Source organism: Sardina pilchardus, chromosome 22, assembly GCF_963854185.1.
Source record: "Sardina pilchardus chromosome 22, fSarPil1.1, whole genome shotgun sequence".
Classification (NCBI taxonomy): domain Eukaryota; kingdom Metazoa; phylum Chordata; class Actinopteri; order Clupeiformes; family Clupeidae; genus Sardina; species Sardina pilchardus.
Window position 1 is genome coordinate 18,388,284 of NC_085015.1, and position 21,409 is coordinate 18,409,692.

The 21,409-nt window shown below is 44.8% G+C and overlaps 1 protein-coding gene across 1 annotated transcript in view; it reads right to left on the minus strand.

The window, feature by feature from the left end:
• Positions 1-1,031: 1,031 nt before the first annotated feature.
• Positions 1,032-21,409, minus strand: part of LOC134070623 (protein shisa-6) — a 53,616-nt gene continuing 33,238 nt past the window's right edge. The window contains exons 4-9 of the mRNA XM_062527017.1: positions 21,148-21,186; positions 14,553-14,615; positions 11,759-11,779; positions 10,553-10,705; positions 6,642-7,449; positions 1,032-1,035 (exon numbers count right to left, since the gene is read on the minus strand). Of these exons, the coding sequence (XP_062383001.1) occupies positions 1,032-1,035; positions 6,642-7,449; positions 10,553-10,705; positions 11,759-11,779; positions 14,553-14,615; positions 21,148-21,186 (1,088 nt within the window). The remainder of the gene's footprint in view (positions 1,036-6,641; positions 7,450-10,552; positions 10,706-11,758; positions 11,780-14,552; positions 14,616-21,147; positions 21,187-21,409) is intronic.

Consider the following 21,409-nt stretch of genomic DNA (forward strand, 5'->3'; position numbering starts at 1 on the left):
AGCTCATCTTCAAGCTAGTGTCTTTCTACTGTGAAATATGTACCACACCAGAGAGTGCTGTTTTTTTTCTCTCTTTTTCTGTTTCTTTCTTCTCTGTTCTCATCCTCTGGCAACTGGCTCCAACTGTCGTTTTTGTTGTTGTGTTTGGTCTGGGACTCCTCTCCTCAGTCAAAATAAATGAGCGGAGAAAATATGTTTTGAAGGAGGCTTTTGTTTATGCGAGCCTGAGAATGACCTCACAGACACATTCAGAATCCCAGTGTCCCATGGAGGGTCATCTCCCGCATGAGAAGATGACACAGCATAGGCCTACTGTTTGAGAATGTTTTGTCATACTTGTATTTGAATATGCTGTGAGATTGAAAAATAAGTAATTAAGCACTACATTTGAGGCACATTGGACCTACTCTTTGGATGTGCCACATAGCCTACAGAAACAACAGAGTGATTTATTATAAGATATAGAAGATGAGCTGGATTGACATTCTTACAAATGACTTCCACTGAAAAAGCTTTTAGGAAAGGTGGTACGTAAGGTCATGTCATAATGGATTATCCTCACTTTGTGACCTTATGCTTTATTATGCAGAGAGTGGATCAGCAAGAAGTGCAGACTGTGTACTAGGTACCAGGTTCTACTTTGTCTTAGTGCACCCATTGTGTTACAAGAAATCCTGAACGGATGACACCCTAGTAATGTAATATGAATGTATCATTATTAAACAAATTGAAGAGCTGCTGAGACGTTTGGTACAATGTACTAATCATGCACACATGACCTATATATGACTCCTACGTGCTTGCTTTCTGGGGTTCAGGCTTTGGGCACGAATAATGCCTTGAGACTAGGTTAATTGTTAATGGCACTAGACATTGAGTAAAACTCATTTATTGAATTTAATTACATTTAATTAAATGTATTCCCACTCTTATAGCCAACAGCTTAAAGGAGGGGTCTGAGATGTTTTATGAAGCCGTTTTTGCTGAAATCTTCTTCACACCCCAATCCCAGTCAATTAGATGCTAAGGTGTCACCTGTGGAACAGGCAAGGCTGTAAAAAACCCATTCAATCACCTTGAACAGTGCGACACACATGGATGGTGATATGTTGATGAGTCTATCAAACTGCCATCCATTCCTCCCCCTCCCCATCTCGCGTTTGTGCGCTTTGGGAGCACTTTGGAGGGAAGTCTGATGGAGGTTGGACCTTTGTAATTGTGCACAGTAATTTCCTGTGTATAGCCGCATTGTGTATAAACTGCAGGACAGTGTTTTATGCTAGTTAAAAATATATATATATCCGTATAATATATATATATATTTATATATTAATGCCATATATATATATATATTAATACCATATTAACTGCCCCCGTGTATTAACCTCATAGCTGAAGAAATAGTATAAACCACAGCTAATAGTTGGGAAATTACGGGTATTTTAAAAATATTGTTTGTTTGTATCGTTTTTTTTTTTTTTAAATCCAGGATTCCAGATTGCCCCTTTGAGTTACCAGACGCATATCCCAGCAATGTAAATCCATCTAGTCGGTGGTGTCCAGTCAGATCTACTCATTGTTTGTGTTGTGAAAGTGCCCCATGCTAAGGCCAGCACCTACAGAGGGAAAGACTGAGCTGAGCCCTGAAAGCACTGAAGCTGGATACAACCAAAGCCGATGGAGCAAAGAGGAGCGGGTGGGGAGAGAGAAACTGCACACGGGGGAGGCTGGAGAGACCCAAATCCCCAACCAGGAAGCAGAGGCGAAAGCAAAGAGCAGTCCGACAGCGCCCGAGCCGCTGGGCTGGGAGGACTCTTAAAAACTTTTTCAACTCTTGGGTGTTTGGATGATTTTTCAACTCTTGGGTGTTTGGTTTTTTTTCTTTTCTTTAAATCTTCAAAAAAACACCCACACATGTGAGCAGGACCAGGAAAACTTACAAACAAATCTACAGTCTTATGTTGTTATCCGGTCTGGATAAACCTTCAACCTTCTAGTCTTGATGAAAGAGAGTGTGTTTTGAGTATATTCTCAAGGCATTCTGCTCTGAATATGGAATAGAACCACTTACTTCCATAAATGCACCATTTCATTGTGCTGCATGGTTTTGTTGTCACAACATTAATTCCTATCATTCTCATATGGTATACAGTCCTTTTTATCATGAATATATTCTTGAAGTATCTTGGCAAATTTAACTGACTGACAAACCAAAGCCATATTTTCTATTTGTTTGGCCAAATGTTTTTTATCAAATATTCCCATACCCCACTATGCAAACACTGTCCCTTTTTCAGGGTCTGTTGCTTCACTGTTTCCTATTCTTTTGTTCCACAACAAAACATGTGGGCTAAATAATTTACTGAAAGGCTTTGCAATCAAAATACGTCTAAAATATTTATCTCAATTTGTCGGCTTAGGTTCAGTGAGCTTCTGTTCAGTGAGTTTCAAAAAGGTTGAGAGAACCCAGTGCACTGGACCATATCGGGTGAAGAACTGATTCTTGAGGTTTCACTTAGGGACCATTCCACCCAACCATGCTGTCCTCCTTCCCCGTTTAGTCTTATTTGATCTTTCCCCAAGATCTCCATTGAGGTCTTGCTTTCCTCATGTCCAGCAATTCTTGTCTTTTTCTAAGTGAAAACTTAACAGAGTGAAAACTTTTTTTTTGTTTAATAATGTAAGCTTTCCATTTCAACTAGTCTCTACCCATAGAATATAAGAGAGCCTAATTCAAGTTCCAATACCCCTGGATCAATGTAAAAGCTAAAGCCAAATGATCAAACCAAGCTTTTGGGACATGTTTAAAAAATGGTCTCTCTGTACTGTACTGCACAGCCAACAGCCCTCTCGCTGAGAGAAATACGCTAGTATTACAATGGCTTTTCATGGCATACAAAAGTGAGGTGAAGCCGCAAAAAAAAAAAAAAAAAAAAGATACATCTGTTTGGATGACCTTCTCAAGCACTGAGCCAAGGCCAAAGAGCTGCACGCCAGACAATCGATGATGCCATAACGGGATGTAAAACAGATTATGTGCTGTGTGGTAAAACAGACAATGAGATAGACCCCCCCCCCCCCCCCCCCAGGCCCTCACTAAACCCCCCCCTCTGCACACACAGCGTTCTGCAAACGTCAGCTACACAACAGGCAACCAGACCCAAATGACATGGATGCCTATTCAAAAGGCTGTGTCACCTCAGTTTACATGCTAAAGGTGCAGGACTTGTGTGTGTGTGGTGAGCAGTTGTTGATAGTTTGAGCTGAAAAGCCAATAAAAAAAGAAACACCCCTCCCTCCTTTGACCCTGAAGCAGCGTATTGATTGGCTGGAATAGTATATGACTTGGTCAAAGCCACTTTGATTACTTCTCATTTATGTTACCTTGACACTGTCTGAACTCTTGGCAGCTCTAGAGTTTTAAAGCTAACACGAGCGCCACCGACTCACAACCGCCCGAGAACTCTCCTTAAGTAATTTGTTTTCCTCTTTAACCGCATTATGAGGAGACACGGTTTTGGATAAGGTGAAATAGCTTTTGATTAAAACGGTTACGGAGGGCATAACTGCAGGTGGCAAAGACGGGGAGTTCACGACCAGGCAACCAGACGCTGTAGTGCAGTGTGTTAATGAGCCTGAATTATTCCATCCAGTGAGTGTTTGAAGTTCACAAACTGACTCTGAGGCAGTCAGGCAGCAACACTATTGATGTGGAGAAGATGAAAGCTGATGATGGGGGGGGGGGGGGGGGGGGGTTAGGTAAGAAAAGGAAAATCTTTTGTCCTAGTCAGCAGAAACTCGTCCAGCTTTTGGATTCTGTTGCATTAGCATGGATGCTGCGTCTGGGACAATCACCGAAGATTCATATTTCTTATCTAAATATTGATGGGGGGAAAAAGGATCAGTGTAAATTGAAAAGTAATGTTATTTTTTTCTCCATCAACTCTGGATACAAAGGAATGTCCTTGCAAGGAGGAGAGGGGGGGGGGCTTTTGTTTGCCAGTGAGAATTGCATTTGCACCTGCAGAGTTCAATGAATTTAAAAGAGGGCTGGAATTTCGCTCCCCCGTATCAAAGCAGTAGGCATTAATCTGCATGTGTATCTGAATGGCACATTTTCGTGGGTCTGTCTGATTATGCATTCATCACCTACTCCACCTCTTCAGCATGCAATCTCAGGCCTCTAACTCCTTCGCCTGTAATTATTGATCCTCTATTTTGCCATTAAAACACCATTAGGCAGCCATAAATCCTCTGCATTTCTGATGATATTCTTCTCAGCCCAAATGTACTGTAACTCATGCATTTCTCTGGATTGACATATATGAAAACAATCTATTTAGAAATGCCTGGACAGTTCAGTTTTTATTATGCCGCTGGTTACATTTCATGATAAAGTAACATCACTGTTCACAAAGTGTATAGTAGACCTGCCCCAGTCGATCAACTTCACAGCCCACCGCAGTTCACCCATTTATATTTATTCGTACATTTTAAGAAACAATCCATTACGTATTCATATACTAGGCCCCAACTGCTAAATGTATTATGCAGCTGGTTTCAGTTTATGATAAAAGTACCTCGGCGCTGCTTGCATTAAAGTATATGGTATGCCGACTCTACTCGATCAACCACTGCAGCAGAACAGCGTCATCACTTTTCCGTGCCTTAAGAACGGGGGGGCACCTTAAGTGCAAGGGCTGTCTATACTTACTAATCCGTATTTTTACCTTCCCGGACCTCTTACGGTCTGCACACAGCTTCGCCCTCCACCGTGCGACCATTAAACTTTATGAATGAAGGTACCAACAGAGTACCATAAGTGCATGTACATTTATTGGTGCTGTCAGAGGCGGAATAGTAATGTAGCGGGGAATACATATGTGGAACGTTGCATCTATAATAGCAGAAGTGAGCGGAGGTGGTGGGTGAGTGGGTGGCAGGGCAATGGGGCCGAGAGAGATTTGTCTTACTAAGAACACACATTCAATCCAGATGGAGTTAATGTTTAGAAAAATAAGGATGTTTTATTTGCAGCTACTACAACAAGCATTAATATATCCAGTTGTCTTGTGAATCACTGAAAACACAGTCTACAGCCAGATATCAACAGTAGTGGAATATCTATCTATTTATATGTTTCTATATATATATTTATATGTTTTTTTTTTAAATCAACAACATTCATTCATTCTTCATTCTACAAACACATTTTTGTAAAGACACATTCACACACATTTCAGTATTTATTTAAATGGTCGAATATATGGTTAGTGAGGTTTGCCTAACTCTGCCTTCACAAAACTGTGGTTGTCAATATTATTACTCTTGTCAGCGTCGCTAGAAACAGACTATGATAGTACAAAAAGCCGACCAGACCAGACTTGTCCATACACTGCTGCTAAAATAGCATATTTACATTTATCTATGCAAAGAAATGGGGCCATTTTTAATCGTGGAAACAAAAGACTGATGCGTGCTGCTAGCCATCACTGATCGAAACGAATGAAAGAAAAAAAAAACAACAACAGAGGAAACAAAACCAAGTAGAACGTTACATATTTTTTTTGTTTTGTTTTGTCCTCAAAATTGATTGTGCTTTTTAACCCACAAAAAACCCCACTTCGTTGTCGAAATGGAACATTTCTCAGAGGCAAGAACAGAGGTGCACACGTCTGTTCTATTAATGAATCTCTGAAGCTATATGAGGATGACTAAAGGTACAAACAGTAGAGCTATATTTATATATTTATAAAGTTATTACAGTGTTGATTCTGTGTCCACAGCCAAGGAGCCAGAGGGGCTGAGTCCCGATTCGCTCCCTCCCACCCTCCCTCGTTTCCTTCCCTCGTTTCCTTCCCTCCTCGTCTATCTGAAAAGGCCAGTCCGTGTGTGTACAGCCAAGCGAAGCCCTTAAAAGTAAGGTGGTTAAAAAGAAGGTGTAGAAGTGTCTTTTGTTTTCTGCGTAACAACAAGATTCAAGATTCATTTTTCATATGGTCCTTTCTGTTCATTTTGTTCCTTGTCAAACACATAACGGTATGAGTGTGCACAGACAGGTTAAGGGCTCCTGTAGTGAACGGAGCGATAATAATAGGCTCAGGGCTGAGGAAAAGAAACAATGTGAGTGAGGTTACGTTCCGTTACGTATTGCACATCATACTCATACCCTTTCCCCCCAAACCATCTCATGAATCTCCATCAGAGGTTAGCTGGATTTTGAGACCCGATTTTTGCAGTCGTCGTTAGCTTTCGTGGTTTGCTTTCTTTCTGGTCGTGTCTAAGTCAGGGATGCTGGCATCACTTTTTCTATGTCTCTTTCTCTCTCTCAATCTCGATCGCTCTCTCTCATTCTCACTCACTCTCTCTCTCTCTCTCTCTCTCTCTCTCTCTCTCTCTCTCTTTCTCTCTCTCTGTTTCCTGTGTCTTTTTGCCGTTAAACAGTTACTTCGGTCTTGCTACCCGTGCGGTAGTGGTGGTGGTGTTGTTGTTGTTGTTGTTGTTGTTGCTGCTGCTGCTGGTTGGGGATGTACTGGAACTGCTCGACAGTCTGCGTGCGGCGCGAGGCGAAGGCCTGTCGCTTGTTGGCCGTCTGGTTCCGGTTGAGGGTGTTGTGTTGCTGCTGCTGCTGCTGCTGCTGCTGTTGCTGCTGCTGCTGCGTCTGCGGCTGCTGCGAGGCGTTGTTGGAGGCACTGGGATGCGAGTGCATCTTCGTCATCTTGTAGCGGTCCATGAGCGGCGTGGAGGGCAAGTGGACGTCCGTGTGCGAGATGGCGCGCGACATGGACTTGTCCGAGCGGAAGCCCGGCATGATGACGGCCGAGGAGCGCTTGATGGACATCATCCTGTCGGGCGAGAGCAGCGGGTCCTGCGAGTGCAGGCGGTCCTGCGAGTAGAGGCGGTCGTGCGAGTAGAGCCGCTCGCTGGAGTGCAGCCGCTCGTGCGAGTAGTGGCGCTCGTGCGAGTAGAGGCGCTCCTGCGAGAGCAGGCGCTCGTGCGAGCGCAGCCGCTCGGCCGACAGCAGCTGCTCGTCGCTGAGGATGCGGCCGCCGTACGGCGACATGGGCCCGTACGCCGACGACATGCCGCCGCCGTCTCGCCGCGACGACGCCGACGACGACGCGGTGGCCGCCATGGCGGCGGCGGCGTAGTCGTGCCCGCCGTGGCCGCCCCGCTCCGGCGAGAGCACGCGGTCCTGGGACATGGCGCGCTGGACCCGCCGTGGGCGCTGGCGTTGGGATGGCGCCCCCTGCTGTTGCTGCTGCTGCTGCTGCTGTTGCTGGGCGGCCACCGCCGCCGCCTGCTGGTGCTGCTGCTGCTGTTGAGACAGCGCCGGCTGGCTGCCCTGGACCTCTTTGCTCCGGATCACGTGGAGGGGCAGCGTGCCGCGGATGGCCAGGTCGGCGAGGTGCCGCTTGCGGCTGTAGTAGTCGTCCGGGTCCTTGTCAGCTGTGAGGAGGAAGCCAGAGCACAGATAATTCTGTTGCTAACTCAGCTCAGCGCTGTCGGTATGCCGCATGCATCTAAAACTGTGCCTCGGGAAAGAAGTTCAAGCACTCAGATAGCTCTGGTGATTTAAAACAGTGCATACATCAAGAGAAGTGGAGGAGTTAAAACACATAACCTCATATTACCCTACTGTATGTCACGTACATTTAGCTTTTTTATACGAAACGGAATAACTTCCAGAACACAAACCCACAAGTTTCCGTTGTTTTCGAACGCAGCTTTTACTTTTTGCCAGGCTGCGTTTAATTGTCTGTCAGGATAAAGAAAGAGGTAAGCCGACATGCATACATTTTACGGTCTAACGATTAGGGCCGATATTTTGGGCAGTAAGTGGATAGCGTTTGTGGGAATGGATTAAGTGAGGGCAAATGAAAGGCAAAGTAACTTTCGACTGTTGATGAAGGACAGCAGGGAAAACAATTAAGTGCATCACACATTGGTCCACAGAGCATGGGAAATTAATTTCAAAAACTGAGAGGACATAGAGAGAGAAAAGGAGAGAGAGCGTGAGAGAGAGAGAGATAGAGACAAGAGACACAAAAGTCGAGAAACAAAATGCGAGACCGAGATAGCAAGAGACAGTGAGGCAGAGACAGACAGACAGGCAGAGCGAGGCACTGAATCTAAGTCTCCCATCCACTCACCAATTAGTCCAATATCTACAGATGGACACGTTATGAAGAATCATGGAACATGGTGAGTCTACCCACACAGATGTGACTAATTGGTGCCCATATGATTTGCGAGCGCCAGATCGGAGGCGTCATGCGAACACCGTGTGGACGTTCCCGAGGGCAAGCCGCCACACAGACATGCCATTATTCAGCGAATCCACAAAACGCTCATCTATTTCTGTAATGTGCGAAGCGACTCCTATGCAGAAATACACAACAGTTGACACTGTATGTATGGGGAGAGAAAGTAAGCTCACACAAACACACACAAAGAGAGAGAGAGAGAGAGAGAGAGAGAGAGGGGTACTGTGTCAGAACATCTAGACTGTACCGTTCCGCATGCTAATTGCAGCTGAAATAATTAGAGGTGGAAATAATGAAATAATTGTTTCCGCGGGGCCCATAATGAGAGCCGTCTGGGCCAGCCATCGACCTTGAGCCTCCCGCTCGACTTGACGTCTCCCCCGACACGCTTGTGACATTTGAGATGACGATTATTACCAATCGAAAAGGTGAGGCAAAAACACAATTATTACAGAAATTAATTTGCCGTTAATACGCTGCGGCGGAAAAAAGACGTTAATTACAGCCCGATTAAGGCCAGTCCTTGTCGTCCGCTCCTTTACCACCAAATCAGTGTGGCACTTCAGAACCTGTGGACTAGGCTGTCATATGTGAGGTATCAATTACAGCACAGTCTGTCCAAAGGGGATTGGATCAAGCTTGTTAGCAGATAAAAGAGCAGACGGATTTAAATCTTTTCTTCTTTTTCTCTTGGCACGAAAACGAGCATTCTGTTGTTCGGTTGATAAATGCACTCTAATCTGCTTGTGGTAATTAATGATAAAAGAGAAATTATTTGTAGTGCTCGGTTTGGCACAATTAAGCACTGTTCTTTCATGTTACACATTGTGAGACATGAGCAGAAACATATTCATATGAGAGCATGGGATGCAATGCAGTGCCTCAGAGTTGTGAAGATGAAAACGAATTAGAGTTGTGAAGGAATGCAGGGGTCTTCAGGCAGTAATTCATACTGCAGCTCGACTCGTTTGTGAATAAAGGTTGTTTATCCATAGATCTCTGCGTGGACTCGTACAAGACAGAGCCAAGCCCATGGAGGGTTGGCTATTGCAAATGATTTGCTTTAGAGGCATATCTGAAAGGCTCTCTCAGTCAGGGCCCAAGGGGAATACTTTAGAGGAGATCTGGTGAAAGAAATAGTTTCTGGCATACTAGCGCAGCTCATGCTAGTTGGGCAGGGCAGCCACGATTGTGGCGGGGATGATTAGTGGAACTGTCAGTGTCGGGATTTCTTGCCCAAGTTCAGAGGGAGCAAATGTGTGTGTGTGTGTGTGTGTGTATGTGTGGGAGGGGGGTGCTAGACTGCAGAGCCAAATGAATATGCAATTTCAGACCCACTAAATACTCATTTTTCTAAGAAATATCATGAGACCTCATTAGCAAAATGGCCACCTTTAGCTGTAAATTACAAAAGGGCCAGACACAGTTTTGGGCAGTCAGCCATTTATGAAAGGACACTGTGGTGAGAGGACTATACTATACTACCACACCAGAGATTCACACTTCTCAAAAAGTGTAAATAAGGCTTTATCTAATGTGGCCGCATATACTTCCCTTTTCTTTTACCCTTTTCAACTCATAGCAATGGACCTCATTGTGCAGACAGAAGGCTCTTTAGCCAGCTCATTTGTTTCCGGTGGAGCCAGGTGTGTTGTACCTGCCACTATTTTTTAATACAACTAGTGCCCGGTTAGGTGTTGCATTTCATGAACCAGCACATTACGATTATAGAATTCATGCGTGTTAAAATTTTTATTATTGGGCAAACATGATATTCAGCGTCGCAGTGAACATCTAAGGAGCAGAATATAACAGAAGATGATGTTACAACACAGCTAACGCTCCAACGGCAATAAATGAGCTGACTGAATAGCCTTCCGCTTAAGATGCGTGCTTAAGGTCCATTATTGTGGAGAAGAAAAGGTAACTGAAACATTGCAGACCATCCAGGGGTCTCCAGGCCCTTGGCCGGGTTTCCCAGATTCGTTAAGAAGCTCTTAAGTGCTAAGAACTTCTTAGGAGCGCTGTAAGAACGTTCTAAGAACACTCCTTAGAAGTTCTTAGCACTTAAGAGCCTCTTAATGAATCTGGGAAACCCGGCCAAGTCGTTTGGTTTATATTAACAAAAGTGAAATGACATTACAGCATCTACCGCACATTCTGAGCCTCATCCAGATGATTGTGTAGAAGGACCAAGATACGGTGACCCTCTGCCATGTGTGTGTGTGAGTGTGTGTGTGTGTGTGTGTGTGTGTGTGTGTGTTTAAGTAGCACGTGACACTCACATAGTTTTTTGAGAGAGGAGAACCTGTTGAGGTCTGCTTTCATGGCAGACTCGTAGGAAGGAGGCAGGTGGGACAGACTCTGGAAGGAGCGTGAGCAGGAGAGGTCATAGGGCTCCGTCTGGGAGGTGAGGATGTTGTTCATCCGCGAGCTCTCTGCAGGGGGGGGGGAGGGTTGGAGAGACAAAGAGAACACAAAAAAGAAAGGAAGAGAAAGGGAGAGAGAGGACAGAGATGGAAGGAGAGAGAGAGAGAAGGGAGGACAGAGAAACAGAAGAAGAAGAAAAAAACAAGAGAGGAGAGGAAACCTGAGTCTCAAACAAGACTTGACATGAAATGATGGAAAGGGGACGCGAAACCACGCCACAATGTTGCCACAATGTTGTTCTAAAAGAGGGGGGTGGGGGGTGGGTTTTGGGGCTCTCTCTCAGGACTGCAATCATGTCACACGTTACATCACATCACGTCACGCCATGTGTGGAAACCATGGAAACAAGGAGATGCTGGAACAAGGACCAGGGGGCGGGGTTACGCTGCTACGGTAAAACGCCCCATTGGTCAGCCACTCGGGAAGTGACCAACCGGTGTTCTGTGGCCTTCTCCTCTTCCTCCCGACACCTAATGTCACTGGTGGGCAGGAGTGAGTGTGTGAGTGTGTATCGTGTTGCATGATGGGATGGGATTTAATGGCAATGAGGGGATGATAAGTGCTGGGAAACGCTATTAGTTTTGGCTGGTGCTCGTCACGAAACGTGGTTGAACTGTGCCAAACCATGACAGGGCTGGGGGGTGAAATTACAGCCTTTGTGTTTACGATGGCAGAGAGAGGTTTGTTGGCCTCTACGATGAAGAGTGCCTTGGGAGCACGCACAAACATGCACACAAACACACTCTCACAGACACACACACGCACACACACACTACAACAACCGGAGTGGACTAGAGGTGGAGTAGGGACCTTTGTTGGGATGGGATGGAGGGGGAGGGGGGGGGACCGGCATTATAGCAGCCAGATCCAAATCCTATAAAATGTCATCTTAGATCATCTAAGTGAGCTCAGCCACCATCTTTGACTGTGCTGTGGTTAGTGCAGTGTGCAAAGAGTGATGGCGCTATCCACTTAAGAGATGAGGGGGGATGTGGTGGTGGTGGTGGTGGTGGTGGAGAGGGGTGGGGGACTGGGCACAATGTGGGTGGGGTATGACTTACCATGCCTTAGGGATCGGTGAGCTGGTGAACCCAAGTGAGAAAACATGTTTCAATGACATGCCAACACAAAAAAGAAAAGATATGTGTACATCAGCTAATTCAGCTAATAGGTTCTGAGGCCGAGTCTATCACTTCTCTGCATGGTGCGTCTTTCTGGGGATTGAGGAACAGGCTTTTTCCCCCCCAGGTTTGTACAAAAGTATTTGAGCTCTAAATGTCATTTTGGTCTTTAACATGGTATTTGAAGATCTTATTTTGCCCACCAAAACAAAACAAAGTCAACATTTCACGCACTACTGCATCACATGCATACATACTGTAGTACCCAATTGTTTGCAATATCTAAATATCCTCTTGGGGTGGACTTTGCCCTTTAAACTGTAGGTATAATATGAAATACTGTACATTACTCTGAGTTAATGCATATTAAAACTGACTTAAGGGTAGAAACCTATTGTGCAATTGTTTAGGGCCATATTTTTGAGTGGTAGAAAGTATACTTTGTAACTTTTTTCAGTATAACTTTAGCTGTTCTTTGGCTGCAGTTTTGTATCGCCGAAGCATCAGGTTTGTTTGCCTTTGTTTTTGTTTTTTAAACCCAATTAGTGAAATTCTGCTAGACAAAGGTTTCACTTCCTGAGGAAAAACAGTCACAACTTTAATTTGAGCCACCGTTTCTCTATCACAGATACTCTTGTGTCACATTGCCTCTGAATTATAATGAGCATTTTGTTAGAAGCAAGTGTTAGAAAATGTTGCATAATGCATCTTTAAGCATTCACAAGTTCACTTGGGTGTCTGAATTCTATGAGCCCAACCGTGGGATTCTTCTTGCACAACATTACAGAGGTTACATATTACAGCCATATAACCATGCATTACATACATATCCAACTACTTTTAGGTTCTATCCATGTGTAGATGCCTGGATTGACTGGAAGATCATAATCATAGTTCAGGTGTGAGTTTGTTGCTTACATTAGGGAATGTTAACAACTATTACCCATGTCTACAAGCTTCATCATTAGGTTGTCTGGATAGTTTCTGTTTGGTATCTAGTCTCTCTCTATAGCAGCATGCTGAATTTAGACATCCTGTGCAACAAGAGAATCAGCACAATGGAATAAACAACATCAGCTTTCCGTTTAACACACACACACACACACACACACACACACACACACACACACACACAACCATACGCCCACACTTGCACTCTTTACTAAGCCACAGGAAGATCTTGGGGGCTTGTTAGCCGATAGCCAACAGAACGAAGCTTTAGCCGCCCCTGTGAGTCACAACGCATCGGCTCACTAGCGGCAACGGTTTAATCGTTCCACAAGCAAGGGCATGCGGCAGACCCCAGCCACTGAGCTGGTGTGTGTGTGTATGTGTGTGAGAGAGAGAGAGAGAATGTGTGTGTGTGTGTGTGTGTGTGTGTGTGTGTGTGTGTGTGTCTGCCACTCTCATTTAAAGAGCCATGGGTTTGGGTCCCCCTTATCTACAGAGCACAGCACACGCACAGGGATTTCTGACTTCCCGTTTATCCTTTGATCAATACATACAGTATATCTACCGGATGAGATGCTAAAAATGGATTTTAAATGCATGTCCTGGATTTCAGGTGGTCTTTTTTCTGTGGAGTTTTTTTCTTCTTCCTCTATCAGAGGACAAAGCATTCCATGACACAGAATGAAAGAGTTTGATTCTAGGCACTCCAACTAAATGAAACTCGAAATCAAAAGAAAAGCAGCTTTGTGTGTGTGTGATAAAGTCATAGCATTAATCGATCTCATAGCGATTGACACCCTATAAATGAGGCAGGCCTATGAAATTGGCAAGAGCATCGCAACACAGCGTACACACATCCTCATCAGAGCTTTCCGTCGAAGGTGCGAGGGTAGCCGCGGTTGGCACGCCGGCCTTGGCAGAGAAATCACCTGCCCTGAGCAATTTCATATCCTCCTGACAGCACGACATGCCGTCACATCAGCTCAAGCTTACGGTCCCAAAGAACTCTTCCATAACCCCCCTCCCCCCTCCCATCCCTCCCTCTATGGATGACACAGTCCCGGTTTTACGATGAGCATCGGTCCGATGAATACGGTCTTCAAACAGCTGAGCTCGGAATTTTTTTAAAGGGGGGGGGGGGGGGGGGTCGGGCGTTTGAACGTGGCTGCGCCTTTTCGTCAAGGCAACCCTGCTGTGCCTCGGCCGCCCTCCACACCGCATTAATTTCCCCCTTTTCTTTCAAAGCGTCATCGCTCTCTCTCGGAGACGGACGAGCTCTGATTGAGATGGACGGCGCCGTGCGAGCGGATTCATTAACCTCCGTGATGGAGGCATGTCCGCGTTAAGACGCGCGCCGGGTCAGCAGCCATGAGCGGGGCTCGTTACTACGGGAAACGTCACCCTCGGAATACGAATGCGCACCTTCTGGAAATGAGGACAAAGGTCTCATAATGCTGATGAACTGCTTATTAAGTACCGCCAGCCATCAGGGCTGCCGAACGGACACAGACCAACACGGTTGTTCATCCTTCAGTGTTACAGCCATAACCAATCACAGACTGCTGTAATGGAAGGTCACATTTGCGGCATCTGACACATACAAGAGTAGTTGGCAGCGGCATTAGCCTTGGTCGTCACAAGAAACCATTAGCATAGCTACGGCCTCCATCGGTTCTGCGGAGGAGCAAAGTTCGCCACTCCCGGCTCTCGCTTCACAAGCTTAGCCGACTGGGGTTAGTAGTCAATCACATGACTGTCGGGTGACTGTTTTGTCTGGTCTTACCATTTTTGGGCGTTCGCGTTGGGCTACTAAGACCCACGTGGTTGTAGTTGTGCTGGTGGGCGCCTGTAGGGGAAGCAATGAGAGGTTCGTGGTGAAGAAAGTGGATCAACTCATCAGGCATCCCAGACAGTATAGCCCCGACTTTCACCCGGATCTGTACCAAATCCGGGCCGGGTCTGGTGGCAGGGTTTACACCACTGTCTGGGATAGCAATGAGTCCAAATGTGCCATGGACAGAGTTTAATGATGAGGGGGGCAGTTCATGTCCCTCTACAGGAGAAAAGAGTGGATACCCATGACATAAACGGCAATGAAACAACGGGGGGGAGGGTCACATGACACCACCACAATGTCACGAGGAAATGGTTTGGTTGTCATAGCAACTGAAATGGAAGACTATTACTAAATGAGCTGGAAATAAGAATGAGGCGAGAGAAAAAAAACAATGTACATGTATGTTTTTTTAGATACTGTACAAGTCACATTGAGCCAGTAATGAGGCCATTTAACATTTAACACTACAACAGTCATTTGACAATTTGTTTCATTCATCAAGTCACACATTGTTACACACATTAATTCCCTTGCATGCTATAGATACTTGTGTAGGCGCACAGAGTACATTGGTATGCATTACTTTACTCACAAGCATTTTATACATAAAACTTAAAACAACAACAACAACCATCAATCATCATCAACAATCATCGTCTGCATTATATCAGCTCTGACACAACTCAGCATGGTCATTGTGATTCCTTTCAGTCAGTGTTGGGCTATGCGTGCACTCAACATACTGTCACAGCATTCAAATGGGCACAATTAATCTTGCATTGCAGTCCAACACTAATGAAATCCCTAGTGGCTCTCACAAATCCAATCACGCTTAAGTTGTGAGGCCGCTGCGATGTATTTGTCAGCTCTGGCTCTGAAACACTTCCAGCGCCATCATTCAGCCTTGCTGAAGCCTCATATATCCTGCACTTTTTATTTTTTCCTGGGCGCCTTTTGAACCCCTTCAGTCACCGGGAAAATGAATGGCCGCTGTCATCTGTCACTTGCAGTGGCGGGGCGAGCTTACGTGTGACCGGCCGTGCGGGCGGCAAGAGACAGACACAGCTGCTGTTGGGTCTGGGTGTGTATCAGGGACGGGTTGGGGTACGGTGTGTGTGTGTGTGTGTGATGGTGGGGGGGTGGGTGGGTGATGAGACAGTGTGCAGTGGCTTATGGGAGCGTCGGCAGTGCCACTTTTGGCACTGAACTGGCTTTGACATAGTGCAGTAGGCCCTTTCATTAAGTCCACTGTGTGGTGAAGGATGATGAACGGCGGCCATTTTGAGCTCGAAACGATGACACCGCGAGGACCCTATGATAAATGGAGAAAGGGTGCGGAGCAAGTCTAGTCAAGCGTGCCAAGGGTTTTTTGGAAAGGCTTGCTGTTGAGTCTGTTTAAAAATGTATTAGAACAACCGGCTATAGAGCCATTTACATCTGTCATGGAGTTTTAAAGGGTACAGGGACTCAAGATAACAGATGCAAATGGTAAGAGAGGGGAGTGTTTTCTCCAATCACAGTAATTCAAATTTAAAGGCCTATAACTCATACACTCACAATAACACGTCGTCTTACTTTGCATGGTTTGTGATTAAATACTCAATGTTTGACTTTAGCTTTACTTAATGTGCAGAAATAACACACCATTACCAGAAAAAAACACACAGAAATTAGTCAGCTTAATGCTGCACTGCGACAGAGATGGCTTAATTTCACCGAATTCGGTTAATACACGGCTAAAACCCTTCACTCTCACTGCGATTAGGCGAATGCAGTGTGGTTTCCTGACAACTTAGGCGGCCACCACACAGGGAGAATGTAAGGGGTTTAATGCTTAAACCAAACCACCATAAAAGGCAGAAATGGATTCAAGGCTCCTTTCCGCCTTCAGATCAGGCTTCTAATTAATATGGAGCATCGTCCAGTTCAATGATCCTGGCTTAATCTGGGGTCCAATTAGCTGCTTTTAGAGAGACAGTTAACTAAATCTCCTCTCGTAGCCCAAGGTCTTGTTTTCTCAGAAAGTCGCACCAAAAGTTCTCTGTTGTCCTCTGTAGGGCTAAAGTAGCACATCACCCGCCCACCAACTGAATCATTTGCTGTGGATGTGACGGGTGAAGGATTTGGGAAGGAGAGAGAGAGACAGTATGTGTGTGTGTGTGTGTGTGTGTGTGTTTGTGGGGGCAGGGGGCAAAGAGAGCGATTTTGTTCTGAATACCACTAAAAAACTGATTGAGTTTTGATTTGGTGTTCGGCTGATGGTGCATGGTGATTGTAGCCTAAAGCTATTTTCTGACAGCATTTTACTGAGAGTATTTCCGGGAAGTGCAGATTTTATTGAAAAAACAAAGACTTAAATGAAACACATAAACAAACAAACAAACAACATGTTTACTAAGATCATATAAAACATGCCTTTTACTTCCTGTCAGTTTGACTGCTTTCAAGCTTGGAGATACATGAATACGCTAGTTAGTTACTCAAAAAAATGTGTGTTTTAGTGCACTTATGTGGATTTGTTATTTGATGTTTAAAATGTGGAAGGCACTTTGAAGAAAATCATTTTGCTGGTTTGGTTAGGGAGATCTGGGAGAGTTGATTGCTCATTGTGATTGAATGGGTTCGAGCAACTTTGTTGTTGTTGACATGCCAGTTGTTGTTTTTCACTCAGATCATACAGATGTTTACTCGGTGACCGAGCTTTGAAGTGGGCGTGGGGGTATTTGTTCCAACACGGCACCAAAGCAGCAGCGAACTCTCCCATGCCCAATAAATCCACAGATTGCACGTAGCTCTCTATTTCACACCTGACGTGTCCTGCCAACGCCACCCATGCCCGCCTGCATAGTAATATCCAGATGGCACCAGTGATTCAGTATTCTGACATTTCTCCTGCATATTTACAAGTAAATAATACAACAACACCAAGCAAGGATGTATCCGAATGTTTGAAGTAAACAACTAACTCTGGATCTCTTGTCTCACATGCAACAGCAGGTGTGTGTTATCGAGGACTCAGTGGGATAATTCCTGCTAGCCTAGAGAGGTGCACAGGAAAATGTCTGTGGTAAAATGTGTATGAACAAGCAGCGTTTGATAGAAGAATGGATCCTTTATAAGCCAGTGAAATGTAAGCCACTCCAAAGACCTAATTATTGTTTGAAAATCATGTTTATACACCAGCCTATCTTAGATTTTAAAAAATAAATAAATAATTCACTGGCATATGTTCTTTTCAAAATATAATTTCACAGTAGCAAGTAGGTTAACACTTTAGCAGTCGAGTTGCTTTTGTTTTCCTGAATGTAGGCATTGGAGGTCAACAAAAGGTTTAATCAACATCTCCAGTCTTCAGTCAAAGTAAAGCCAGAACATGCAATTTTCTCAACACTATGCTGTGGTATTGAACACTCCAAATAGCCAGGGAAACAGATGGCCATATATAAGTATGAATTATTTTTCCATGCATTTCTATACAAACCCTGTTAGAAGCCTAGTATTAGACCCAAATAAGTGTGGTCAAGATCACAAAATGACAGCACCATTGAGAAACTATTTCTCCTTGCAAGTTCCACTTTCTTTGAAAACTACTGCCATTAATAGCGTCTTTCCAAATCTGTAATCCCTTGAAAAAACATGGTGGAAACAAACAAACAAGGTCATCAGGGAACATTTGCGGGAACAGCTGTATAGCCTCCAGTCTTGAGTTGCCTGACGTCACCCTCAGGGTTTTCAAAGTGTTGTCGGGAAATAGCTGTAGCACACGTACTGTTTCCCCACAGATCCCAGAGCAGCCCATAAATCTGTGTCATCTGAATCACGATTCGTTAATATTCGTATTCATATCAAACCAGATGCTACACGAATTGATGAAAAGAGAGTGATGGGGGGAGAGAGAGAGAGGGAGAAAGCCAGAGAGAGAGAGAGAGAGATGAAGAGGAAGAGGTTGTTGTGTTCCATCTTGTCTAGATCAGGTTTGAGGTGGTAAAACAAACCTAGAAAAAAAAGAAACAGTCTGACAAAAAAAAAATAAGAAAAATCTGTTTTTATGTCCAAGTGTGAAATTCTTTCCCCCTACCAAATTAAATAAACAAACTGTCAAGAGGGGCCAGGGAAAGCAGGCAGGCAGACTGTGGGTGACGGCGGAACAATTAATGAAAAGCCCAGAGCGCTGCTGCCTGCTGTAGAGAGCAAGAAAGGATGGAGGAGAAAAAGAGAGGTAGAAAGAGAATGAGAGAGGGGAGGAAGAAAATGAAAGAAAGCGAGTGAGGTAAAGAGAAGTAGGAGAACAGGAATGGAAGAAAATGCCTGATCAGAGGCACCACAGATCATTGTGCACTGGTTTGGTTCTTTTCACTAGCCCTTCTGGAATCCCCTTCCCACCTTTCGAGAGGTAAATAAACAAATAAAGATGTAAAGGCCACTGTCGTTTAATTACTGACCCGTATTCTGTCTGTGTGTATGTGTGTGTGTGTGTGTGTGTGTGTGTGTGCGTGCCTGAGTGAGTGAGTGAGACTGTTGTATGACTGTGGATTGAGGCCCAGTGGTCCTCTCCTCCTGCATGGCTCTGCCCCACTGGGAGTGTTGACAGTGGGCACGCAGCTGGCTTGCCCTTCTCTTCCCCAACCTGCCGCAGTGTCTGGGGCGGCCCGGGCCGAGACTGCGCCAGGGGGGTGGCATTTAAACGCTGACAAAGAGCATTAGCATTTATTTAGTGGCGCGCCGAAGCTAAATGCCGGAAAAAAAGAATAATAACCGACCATAGGAAGGCAGGGCGGAGAATTTCACGGCTATGGCGTCCGGCTGACATTTTGAGTCAGTGGAATCTCTGTATTTGATCGGGTGCGAAGGGCTCTCTTGTAACTGACCCCAAACTCAGGCACATGGGCATACTGGAGAAGATTTTATTCATCTCCTCAGCCCCATAACACCCCACCACCACACACACACTCTTCAGAGCTGAATGCAAAAGGAGTGAACACGTTCAATGAAAAATAGCAAGTCCTTGAGCTGCAAAGGCTTTTTTTTTTTCGGCTAGTTTATAAAGGCAGTGAACAAAACCACTGGGACTGAAATAGGCTGATGTGTATCTAATAGTCTAGTCAAACACTGTTAGTGATAGACTGCACTGACAAAAACAACCTGGGAGGTATATTGACACGCTATATGAACAATCTTATCGGGCCAGACAGGGTGAACACCACTCATTTACCAACATCACAACCTCTGACCTATACCTCTGCCAGACTGACCCTATGTTGCTACTGGAGGCAACTGAATTCATCTCACATATAGCCTCTGAAGTAAGTGGGTCAGCTCCGACCTGAGATCGACTCTTATTTCCAACGCCTCAAACACAGAGAGATATACATGTACAGTATGTGTCATGCCATATACCTTTGACATTTGTCTTGCAAGTAACACCACCCGTTTAATCAGGTACTGTATACATTTGTATATTATACAATGGCCAGGGTAGATAGCCATATTTGACAAGTTGGAAGGCGTGTGTAAAACAGTTATTGTAGCATAATGTGCTGGTCACATAGAAGAAATTCAACCTGTGTGACGTCTGAAACATGCCGACAACGCAGCCTGCCAAGAACACTAAATAGCCAATTCCTTAAAGTTTGATGTAAGCCAGCTATGAGAGGAACTAGCATGAGTGCATGATATCTTTAGCTTCCCAAAAGTGTTGCCATGTGAACAGCAAACCTCCTTGAACTTATCACAAATCCAAAAGACAATAAGTCCTAAAAGAACTATGAATTGTCTCGTTTAATGTTCTTGGTGACTGTAGTCGTCTATAAGCAGGATAATCCACTCCTAGGTGTACCACCTCGCACAGCATTGTGTGTGCTAATCACTTAGCGCACACATAGTCTTGGATTATCCTTTACAATATTCACTGTGTTACAATGTCTTTGAGTGATACATTTCTCAGAAATAATAAGCCCCACCCTGCCTCTTGAAGCCAGTTGACGACATATCAGACGCTGTCCTTCAAGAGCTGAGGGCTGAAGATCTTCACTTCAGGAGAAAGCATCCTCAAAGTTGCTAACAAGGATAAGCACAGTTTTAACTGATGTCTTCTTTAATTAATAAGAAGTAACATCATTCAAAGCTGCCTTTATCCCTGCCTAGCATAAGCTCAAGTCTTCTTGAGAGATGAGGCCAAATAGAGAAGGACTCCGGACCGAAAAAGAAAGGAAAGCTACAAATGGGAAAGGCCATGTAGGAGAAGAAGGGTTTTTTGTTTGGTTTTGGATGAACGGTAAAAACAAACCATGAAGGAAAAAAGAATGATTCTTTTTTCAAAAAAAAAAAAGATGTTTGGAAAAAATCACTATAGGTCTGCATGGGCGAGGCATGGATACATAGACTTGAACATGTCCACCACAGACAAAGACATGAACTACGTGGCCAGAGAAATATAGAGAATGAGAGAGACAGAAAGAGAGGGATAGAGAGAAAGAGAGAGTGAGAGAAAGAAGGAGAGAGGAGGAACACTGAACTACGGACATATAATAGCCATTCCTACCATGGTGGCTCTGCGACCGCACCGGCCAATGTTTTTCCCCTAGAAAACACAAGCAAGGCAGAGCAAGTTGGTGAGACGGGGCGAGCGCGCAAACTGTGTGACCAATTGAATACATTTACTCTCTCATATATACACACACAGACCCCACAGACACAGACACACACACACACACACATATAACAGATGCACATGGAATTAATTTCTCCTTCCTCTGTAGACAGACATATTTTTCTCACATATACAAGCACACGCACACACACAC